General features: G+C 43.1%; 1 protein-coding gene across 1 annotated transcript in view; it reads left to right on the top strand.

Annotated features, from left to right (window-relative positions):
- The first annotated feature begins 1,179 nt into the window (after positions 1-1,179).
- The window catches only part of SYNPO2L (synaptopodin 2-like), a 35,702-nt gene continuing 25,463 nt past the window's right edge, over positions 1,180-11,418 (top strand). The window contains exon 1 of the mRNA XM_009888770.1: positions 1,180-1,502. Within this exon, the coding sequence (XP_009887072.1) occupies positions 1,398-1,502 (105 nt within the window). The 5' untranslated portion in view covers positions 1,180-1,397. The remainder of the gene's footprint in view (positions 1,503-11,418) is intronic.

The following is an 11,418-nucleotide window of genomic DNA, read 5'->3' as shown; positions in this document are numbered from 1 at the left end:
GGCATGGCTGCGCTGCAGCACACCTGCGGCCCAACGTTGCTGAGCCCCAGCCTGCCCCAGCCACGGTGCTCTTGGCCGTGCATCCCACCGGTGGCCGGTGACAGACCATGACACGGGAGCACCCGGGCCAGTTTTGCACCAAAATGCAATGGTGGTGCAAGAGTTGTTCACTACCTAGTAATGTTTTGTTGGTGTGCGGCCACCAGCACTGTGCGGTGGCCCTGACTGAATGGTGTTAAATGACTGGCAATGGAGTAGTCAAGCGAGCGATGGTGTTGCAGCAAAACCGCGTCCTTTGAATGTCACAGTACAAGGGCATCACAGGGATTGGTAAGATAATTGTTAGTCACTGAGAGAGAAGCACATGCAGAATAAAGAAGAGATGTTTGTCCTTGGGATCTTAACAGAAAATTATGTTAAAAGCCCTGTAGCAAAAGGGGCAACGTGGATTTTATTGCTCCTGTAACTCCAAGGGATCAAGGTGGCTTGGGATAGCCAGGAGGTCTTGCCTGCCATGGTCCTGAAGAGAAGACCGTGAGGAGCCTGGGTGCAAACCCGTTCTCTTGGCCATTGGGGAGTCTATGTATGCAGTGCCCCACAGAGAACTGTGAATCCCATCTGTGTAGCTAATCCTGGCTATTCTGGTCCCGGTGTCTAATATTAGGAGTAGCTGTAGGGGATGTCGGGGAGCAGTCAAGCTGCAGAGGGAGTACATTACATCTACAGTCTGCCTGTGGTTCTCAGGGCAGAAGACAGTGCTACTGTGCAGTGACACTAGCTGCATGAAGAAACCACAGGTGGAGAGCACACCACTTGCAAGGTGGTTTTGTTCAGTTTCTGAGGGTCAGGTGCCATCACCTGCTCTTGTGCAAGTTTGTGCCTGTGTCATGTCCTTGCCTGGAGCTGATATTAATGAACCCTGAGTGCTGGGCGACTCTAGGATTTGCATTTGGAATGGGAAGTGGAAATAAAATTTTTACTGAAATGCTTCCAGCTTTAAGAGTGTCAGACAAAGCTCTGGAGAGACAGGAGGTGCGCTATTTTCAGCCATGCTCCGGTGAGAGATCCATGGTGTATGTGGAGGGGGGGCACAGAGGGTGAGATTGACATGACACGTGTCTAGGACAACTCTGGCCCCTTACCAAGAGCAGAATCAAATGTCTAATCATAGGCAGAGCAGCAGCTGAGAGTCCAGAAGAGAAGGGAAGGCTGGGCTTGAGAGTCTCAACTCTCCTCTTGTGTGTGTGTGAACTTGAAGGAGAAAGTGAGCAGAGGGCCTTTTGGGGGACTGGAGAATCGTGGTGTGAACTGTGAAGATGGGAGCAGAATATACCACCTGTTAAAAACTGGAGTCTGGTTTGAAGTTGGGAAGACAAAATACTCAAAGCGCAGAAATCATGGGAGCTGAAGAAGAAATGCTCATCACTCTGTCTGGAGGTGCCCCGTGGGGCTTCCGGCTGCAAGGGGGTTCAGAGCAGAAAAGACCCCTTCAAGTGTCAAAGGTAGGACCTCGAGGTGTGAACTGTGAGGGTAGAATTGTTACACTGAACTCATATATCCCTACTGAGTCGGGCATCTTTCACTAGCATTAAGGAATGCAGGAACTCCTGTGGCAGCAGATCTTAAAAGGAAAACTAGGGTGGAATGGTCAAGCAGGGTATGGGGTGGGATAATGGGTCCTGAAATAGATGCTACTGAGGCAGAGACAAGTGTCAGGTGAAGACTGGCTTCAGTGCAAGTCTCTACAGCTCAGAAAGTTTATAAACTATACAATTCTCCTCAGCTGTCAGCAGAGATATAACCATAGTGACAGTGCAGGAAAAAGGGCTCAAATATGGAAGCTTCAGTACTTGTGTAAGACATCCAACAAAAGAAAAAATAATAGAAATCGAAGCAACAAAAGCCATATTTGTAAGTCGGTTCAACTGTCACTAACATTTCATTACTGTATTCCAGCTTTCAAAATAGATGTACATTTCTCAGGGTCTCTTCTGTTGGTGAAAGTTTCTCAATACTGTCTGAAGTGAATGGTTTTGATGCTCTCAGCAGCAAATACTGGTTCCATTCCAAGAATTAGAGAAAAACAGTTGTTTGGATGGGAGATGAAATAATATAAGAGGAATAAACATGAACCTTGAGTTGCACAACTTTTGATAGCTGTTGCTGTTCTCTTTTCATAGACTACTGAGTAACTTAAAAATAAGGAAAAAAGTCCTCTGTTTATTAAGCCCATAACAGCTGCATTAGCCTTGACACTATGATATCTTGGGATGTCTCACTGGAAGGCACCCAGCAGCAGGGATGAAAAATGCCATGCCTGGCTCCTTCTGTTTATTTAAATAGACTATGCCTCTGACAGAGAATTTTAAAATGAAAAGTTCTGTGTCATTTGGCTAACCCCAGGTCAAGGAGTGTTTGTCTGTAACTTCTGCCAAATGGTTTGGAATCCCATAACTTGGCCCTGAAGTGGATGTTTCTTACATAGAGAAAGATGATTTTTCTCCAAGAAAACAACTACTGCGCATACTCGTAGAGCTTCAGGTGCTGAAGAAAGAATCAATATCCTTGAAACAGGTGTCTGGCATCCATGGTTGTTAGGAAAATGGGATTTTTCAATAGCCACATAAACTCTAGGGTCTAGGATTATTTTGATTCTTGTTTTTCCCCCAATAGACAAGAAACTGGGACTGAAGAGAGAGGAGATACTGAGTGTCTTACAAAGATTACTTAGGATTTAACAGCAGCAAGAACTAGCCATTACCCAGGCTAAGTTGCATCTTAAGGTAGATGGAATACTGGTCAAGGATTAGTAGCACTTCCAGAAAAGTGTTGACTAGAAGCAGCTCTCACCCAGAACTGGGTGTCATACCTTAAGTCTAGTAATGCAAGTATATATTTATTTTACAGTACTTGGATATTGCATAAAAAATAATTATGGAAAATATAATTGATACAAACCCATTTGAGGCTCAAAGTATACATCATTCTTCAACCAGGACTTTGATTTTATAATTATAATTTTGGGCTGCTGTTGTCAAGAATTAATGCCATCCAGGTAACCATACATGCTCACTGTCTTAAAGGCTTAAACAGTCTCCAAAGAAAGGATTTATGGATCCTTACTGGGAACCCAGTAAGATCATATCTGAATATTACCTGGGTTAGAAGAGAATAAACCCCCAAGAGTCATGGAGTAACCTAATTGTCCTCCTCTTACCATGCAGAGAGGAGAAGTTTGAATCTCAGTTTTCAGCTCTTTGAGTTGAAAGATCAACTCTTCGTTCTTCTGCTGTTAGGATTCTGCTATTGACACCAGCAGGATGAAGTCTGGGCTAAAATGCTGCCTGCAAAGCCTCTTCCAAAACTCTAACATCATTAGCACTGTCCATTTGGCTATTTTAGGAGCCAAAGATGGGAATGGTCCCATCGCTAAAGAATCCTGAACAGGGATTGTGGCCATATGATATAGCATAAAGAAACAGGGCACTTTTGGGTGTTGCTCTGTTGGTTTGTTAGAGCTGGGACTCATGTGGATGAGCAATTTGCTCTGTTTGACCTCCATCCAGATGATCAGTACCATTGGGCAGCACTGGGAAGCGTGGTCAGAGGGAGGTGTCACTGAGATTGAGCCTGCTTAGCCTCTGCTAGGTCAAACAACACCACGATGTTCGTTAGTACAGTGAAGAATGTGTTGTGCGTATATGGAAAGACAGATTAGATAAATGAGAGGGTCTATTAGTAAGTTGTTGCTGTCAAAGAAAGGACTCTTGGGGAGAAAGAGAAGTGTTAATATGGACCAGGAAAACTTCGGCTTAGCAGAACACAAATATTAGCACTTTGGTTCTTACAGCAAAACCTATTTGGACAGAATGGGGAAAGAACATGGATGAATCTGGAGAAAATATGATAGGAGATACAGGCATGAATATCTGATAGGTGCCAGGAGATAACTGAGTGGATACAGTTGGTGTCTCAGATGATTCTAGTGCTGTCATTTTAGGCAATTTCAGCTTTTAGACTAGAGAAGTCATAGTAGCAACACTAAGGAAAGATGCTTACCCTTAGATGCTGAGTCAAATTGTTTCTATACACCTTTCTGGATGAAAAAGAGCAATAAAAAGCTAATGTGGGCCTAATAAGTGGAAATGAATCAAGTATAACAAGTTATATATATAAATGATGTGTATTGTAGTTATGTAGAGATGATGGAATTGCTAGACCAGAGGAGGTTAATGGTCACTCCATCTCCTGCTTCCCGTTTCCTTTGTGTTTCCTGCAGGTGTTGCAGAGGAAGTTGTAAACTTCACCAATGCGTCTAATTTTCTAGTAATGCAATGTGGAGGGAAATTCTTTCACCCCAGCTGATTATCAGCATGCCTGATGAAGTACATAAGAATTGACAGTCCTGGTGGTTTACCCTACACATAAACGAATAATTATTTGTGAATAGCTAGTGCTTTACTTGTCTGACGAAATCTTATATGGTTTCTTAATGAAGATTTGATAACATCAAGCAGCCAGGCATTCCAAAGACCAAATGTTGCACAAAGTGGGATTTCCTGTTTTGAGTCACTCTTGTTGTATTACAAAGCCCTGCATAATCCATCATCTTACATTATCAATTTAGGGAGTCACAGGTCTTCTTGCCTTTCTTTTTTCTGAAGTTTACATCGTCATCATCTTCTTATTGTATCAATCAATCACTAACTGGTGTTCTCGGTTTCTTTTGTTTTCCTGAAAATTCTTTGGATCCACTGTATGCTTTCTTTTTTCTTTTCTTTTCTTTTTTTTTTTTTTTTGTGTGTTTTGAGATGAGATGGTATTTAATGACATTAGAATGTTTTCCACATTATTCTCTATACTCTTCAGATACATTGGTGGGCCTCCACTGGATTGTTTTGTCATAAGCTGTTCACAATGATGGCTCAAATTACCAGTTCTTTTCAAGTTGCAGCTAACTCAGAATGTACAGTGAACATGTGCATCTTAAATCATCCTTTCTAGTGCAAAGTATTCAACTGGCCGCAACAAAATAAACTAAGTGAACATGTTGGAAGTGGGGTGTGAGCCCATTTTTCTAGAGACTGAAAGGATGCATAGCTGTTGTTTAAACCATATGACCAAGCAAGGGATCAATTCTAAACCTCAGTCCAGCCAACACAAAGGGGGTATAAATGCAGCTGGATTTTCACATGCTGGATCCAGCTGCCACAGAGCTTCTGCACCATCTGACTCCCTGTAGGTTGTGGGCTCAGGGACACGCCTAGAGCAAGGTGCTGGAGTTACATACCTTGTGGACAGCCTCTTGGGTCACACGTGTGTTCAAGTAACCTTATGGAGCCAAACCAGCTCTGCCTGCCTCAGGATCAGGGAAATACACATTGCTTCTTCCAGCAGTCCCCAGTGGATATTGAGGAAAAAGCTCAAATTTAAATAACATAAGCAAGACTGAAATGCTAGTATTAACACCAACTGACTATACGGTTCCAGATCTGTAACTGCAAATGTCTATGCCTTTCATCTTAAACTTGCCTACAAGAGCACATACTGACTATTTTGTTCCACCCAATCACTTGCAGTGTCTGGGTGCTAAAAATGTCTGGTATGTATATGAAGGATACCATACTGATGTGTATATGAAAGGAGTACCATAAAAACTCAGTCTCATAAAAACAGATACTGTAAGAGTGGAGGGTGAGACAAAAGAAGAAGCAAAAGAAAATTTATTAGTGTCTGGGGAGCCCTCAGTGAGAAAGAAGAGATAATTTTTAAATGAGGGTTGCATTAAAATATCAACTTAGTAATGAGTAAGCTGAAAGAACAGTAGACATTGATATGCTCAGCAGGCAGATACACAGCAGGATCAAACATCAACAGAGGACATGAATAATTCTGCAGAAATTAGGGAGGATTGGAATATGGAGAACTAGAGAAAAAATAAAGAGTAAAGAATGCAAAAAGGAAAGGAAAATCTCAATATTGTCCTTAGTTACAACAATATCCTTTTAAGTGAAATCAGTTGAACTACTGTGCATTCATATTTGGCTTACTGTGATTCCTAACGAATCTTTTAACTCTTACAGAAGCAGATGAAGTATAGTGGGATTTTACACTACCCCTTACTAAAATAAAGCTGATTTGGTATAGCTCAGTAGCTGTGGTGCACACAGCAACACAACACAACTAAACTTTGGCCAGGAGCAGTCATCAGGAAAGAAAGCAAGCATAAAAGCGAGAAACAAAAAGGGCCCATAGATGGCAAGATTTTTATTTTAGAAAGGCTGAGGGAAAAGTACATGGTCCTGACATATTCAACATTCCTTGCAAGAAGAAGGTTCACTCATTCTGGAAAGAGTATGGGTGAACAATACCATCAGGTTCCTGGAGGATTTCTTTGCAATAGGTATGTGTGCATCAAATGCACTTGAAACTAAACAAAATGTAAAATAGCTAGTCTGAGAAAAGTCATAAGATAGGACAAAAGCATTAAGCCCATAATCAGCAAAAGTAGAAACATAACATGGAACTATGTTAGGGAAATAATTTTTACGAAGATGAACACGGCAGCTTTAAGGTACTGCAAGTGCATGCAAAGCTGTCTTTAGGGATCCTGCTACAAAACAAGATTTATTCCATGAAAGGAAAACCCAATTATTTACTATACAAAGCAAGGAAGGCACTTGTACCTCCAGCATAGTCTGGTGCACGAGTAATTCTGAAGAAATAAGGGGAAAGTGGAGGCTTTCCAGCTGATACTGGTAGTAGAAGAGAAAGACCCGGGACTATCAGTGCATCACAAGAGGATAATGAGCCAGCAAAATGATGCATCTCTGAAAACAAGGCAAACTTAAACAAATGAGCCTCGGGTAGCCATATCTAACTGAGATAGGAAGGCATTGATGTTACTGTCTAATGCACAAGTGGGAATTCACTGGAAATATCACACCTATGGAGCCAGCCACTTTCAAGAAAAATGAATTTAAGATAGAGCAGCTATAGAAGAGGAGAGGAGGAGAGACAGCTTCTTTCACCTAGCAAAAGGTTGAAAGATGTGATTGCTGTCTACAAATAGATGTTGGGCAAATACCAGCAGCACTGTTCAAATATAGGACAGCACTGTCACCGATCAAATGTGCACAAAACGACTAACCAGGGAGGTTCAGCAACAACTTTCCAATCTAGAAAAAGAACTGGAACTCTTGCAATCAGTTTATGAACTGGAGTAAACAATATGGCATCTGAAACAATGGGGGATTGGCCCTGATAACTCAAGAGGCTCCTTTCAGCTCCCTGTTCTGCACAAATACTCTGCAGCAATGGAATGAATTGTTAGGGGAAGCAGTGACACAGGTCTGTATGGCTTTTAAAACCAAGAATTTTATTGTCGTTTAAGAGCAGTTCATCACAACCTCCTTTTTACTTCTTTCTTACATATCTCCACTTTGTCCTGTATGTTTCTCTGCAAACAATTCACTGTTTCTACAGTCTTCTCTGCCAGATATCCTTGCTGCCTGTATGCCAAGCTGCTGGTCCCTGTGACCCATGGCCTGGCTGCTCTGTCCTGTTCACCTTTGCTCGTGTGACATTATTCCCGCTGGAGGCTGCCAGCTCTAACCCAAATAGGTCTGATGACTTCCAGATTTGCAAGCACCTTCTCTTCCTCTCTCCCTTGCAGTGAAGGTTGGGCAGGCTGTTCTTTATCTGTTTTCACAAATGTTTACCGTCACACCTAAAAAAGCGCTGCTGGCAGCCTAGTCTATAGCAGTTACTAATGCTGGTTTTGAAGGGCTGAGTTATGTCTGCCAGTGCTGTGGAAGGAGTGCCTCAAACAGCTTTGGGAGCGCTCCTGGACATGTTTTATGGCCTGTCGGCACTTAGGCAGGTGCTACTCTTGGCTGCCAGCAAGGGAGCGCAGGCTGCGGCGCCGGTGGAACTTTCCAAGGAGCAGCTGGGTCCAGCAGTCACCGCGTGCTGGGAGAATGTGGGGGGCTCCAGAGCTGCTGACTGGCCGAGAAGCTGCAAGCTCTGCACAGCGCTAGGACAGCAGTGAGCAAGGTGCAGAGCTTGGAAGGGGAGCTCTCCCTTTTCTTCCCAGCAGAGATGGGGAGATAGGACCTCCAGGACAATGATAAGCAGGTGCCCTAAACAGAAAACCATATTATCAAGGTTGCAAATCACCGTTGCTGATTGTATCTGGTTCACAATTCCTTGGACCTCACCAGGGCTTGGATCTACCTGCAAGGGAAGTAGCCTTATGCAGAAACTCCCCCCTGAAACAAGTACAGAGAGCAGACTGTGTGGATGGACTGGATCAGTGGTTATGCCATTCCCTGTAACTATTAGAATCTTGATTTATACTCTATGTTTACTCTCATATATTCTTTAACCGTTTGTTAAACTATTCCTTTCTTATTGCCCAAGCCACTTCGCTCTGTGTTCATTCTTTTTTTCACTTTGTACCTTCCCTCCAAAGGACATGAGGCAATCATGCCTATGACAAAGTGTGATGTTGGCTGCTGGTCTCTCACACATTACTGTCCTGAATGATTTCCTGTCTTCTGTGTGACCACAGCTGTGCTGCCCCATGGTTTTTGCTTCCACAAGTTGTCTAAGACTTGTGATTGAAGGACACTGCTAGAAAAGCTTTCTCTCTCCTCCTTGCAGAGGTGAAGAGTTTGGGCAGTTTTGTCTTTACATCCTATTTGCCCATCAGCGGGCGGGAGTCCTGGAAGAATCTCTTGACAGATGACTATCAACAGTTGTGGTGAAACCATACAAGCTACATCTATACCTGGTGCATTAAATGTAGCTGTGACAATTCTCGGGCACTGATGCCAGCTGCTACAGAGTGGAACGAAGCCCAGCAATTAACCTCTTCTGTTCTCCCAAACAAGATGGCCGCATGCAAGCTGCCTACAGGCAGTGGCTCTGGGAATGGTCTGTTCTAGCTCCCAGCCTCTGCCTGGGAAATGTTCTGGAGAGCATTAGCTGGCCTGAGCCAAAGATGTGCTAAGCATCACTTCAACAGTTTAATGCTACAGGCAATTGAGGTCCAGAGTCCAGGTTCATTACTGGCGTTATTCAACCTGCTGCTTGCTACTTGCTAGAACTGCTGAATACATCTGTGAAGGCTGAGCCTGTTTTTTCCTGTACATTCATACCTACAAGATGCCTACAAAGATAGTGCAAGACATAGGAAGTTCTCTGTACCAAAGTTCCCATGGAATCCTTCAGGTGAATGAGGTACTTGTCTAATCCATACCTGTGGCTGATCCTATCCTTACTGCTGCGGAACAATGGTGTTTATCCTCCTCACACTATTGCTGAGATGCTCTCTTAGGGTTAGCGAGTGCTGTGTTTTGGTACAGTAACCCACACTTGCAAATATGACAAATGCTGTGTACAATAACTTTTTGCAAAAATAAGTGGTGCTTTTGTCTTGGATCGTATCCTCATTCTATCAAAATAACAGTAGGTCTCAGCATAAATACTGTGGAGGTATATTGTACTCCCGCTTTTCAACAATTGGTAGCAGCTGAAGAGTCCTCTGTTCTGAGCAAGGGTTTTATTCAGAGCTTTTATATCCTCCCGTGCCTTTAGAGCACAGTACCAGCATACAGTGCTAAGGTTGAGAACACCTTGTTCTGGAGGACTGAAGCCACATCTCTGGATGATTGTGCCTGGTGTTCAAGGCTCTCTCACTCCCTCTGTCCCAGTTCAGTGCCTGTCCCTGTAAAGAGGCATTTTGGTGACTAGATTTACTTATGAGCTTTAATTCCCTTAGATTTTGATCTTAAAATCTTTTATGTCACAAGGAAGAAGGATAAGCCTCTAGAAAAGGACCTATATAGGACACGTATAAGCATGTTTCCTCTGAGCACTCAATTCCTTTTGTCCCAGCAGCTGGATGTGGGCACTGGGACTCTTGCTTTTTGACAATTGTATCTGTTCCTTCTGAATCCTTGCTTCATATAAAAAACTCTTGATATCCTGCTGTTTACTCTGTTGAGAGTAAAATGCTTATGAATTACTTTTAGTATCTATTCTCGTGCATGTGGCACTATTCCTTTTATTGGTATTACACTTCACTCACTTTTCAGCTAATCTCCCATCAAGTAACAAAAGGCCATGGAGATAAAGCCTCTTTTTATCTACCTGAAGCCAACTCGGGCTAGATACTTGTTCCTAGCAATGAACTCTGTGCTAAACTTACTGCTTAGGCAAAGAAGGTAGATTGCTTGGGGTTGCTTTTCTCTTCTCCCCCTTATATTATCATCACAGCAAAATGCTCTTTTTAAGGCACTTGGTTTCAACAGAATGAAAACTAACAATGGCTGATTGCTCGCACTTGTTTTTTATCCGCTTGTATCCCCTGGTACAAATCAGAACTAAGTCTAGTGCACTGAAGAAGTTGCTCTCTCTTTCCCACACTGGGATAGCAATATCCCTCTCACCAGTACACTCTAGGCAGTAACGTATTACAGTGGTCTTGTATGCACTTAATGACAGCACCAGCATCCTCTGCCCCTACCAAGTTTCATCTCTAAACCCCACCCAAGTCTATCCTGCCACTCAAGAAACCTTCTTTCACCACCCTCCCTTTCTGTGTTCATCCCAGGAAGTGTAGTGCATGTTATCTCCTTTCTTTCTGCATATAAAGACTCCCTAATTAAGCTTTACTGTGGATGACCTGTGAAGTACGTCTGCAGAGACACTGGACCCACTTTACCAAGAGGCAAGTCATCCAGTGTCACCTCTTAAACAGGAATATGGTGTTTGGTCAGGAAGTTTTTGGAACTAAGTAGAGAAGTGTAATTGTAATGGTTAGTGTAATTATAATGGATTAGAGTAAATGTTCTCCTGTAAAATAGCTTCCAATAAAAATATGGCATTGCCATGAAGATGGGATGATATTCACATACTTGGGGCTTGCACAAGGAAAGATTAGGCCTTGGCCTTGGAGGAAACCCAAACTGTTCCAGTAACCAAAATGATGTCAACACAGATGTTCAGAAAGAAGAGATGGAGGGTGTTTGTTTCTGCTTTTGCATCTAGCAACTACTGCATTTGTGGTTCGGCTGAGCAGGAAATTCTGGGAGGAGCAGACCCAAATGCTGATTGGCTCCTGCCTGTGTTCATTCCCTTTTGGTAATGCTTTAAACTGCTTTATACTACAGCAAGGCAGTTCTTGCCTCTCCATGGGAACCCTGTGACGGGACTACATTTCACGTAAGCCTGGGAATGAAATTTAAACACTGCCAGGTTGCCATGGAGTGCTGGACCCCATGGCATTGTAGCTGCTAAGGGAAGGGGGGCAGCTGTGTGATGAGAGATGCAATCAGAGAGCAGAAGGAGCATTGGATGGGAAGATGAATTGTATGAATTGTATTCAATATACAATTCTGACTTGGCCTGAGC

This window comes from Charadrius vociferus, unplaced genomic scaffold, assembly GCF_000708025.1.
Source record: "Charadrius vociferus isolate BGI_N301 unplaced genomic scaffold, ASM70802v2 scaffold436, whole genome shotgun sequence".
NCBI lineage: Eukaryota > Metazoa > Chordata > Aves > Charadriiformes > Charadriidae > Charadrius > Charadrius vociferus.
The sequence above is the reverse complement of the archived record's forward strand: the minus strand, read 5'-3'. Positions and strand labels throughout refer to the sequence as shown.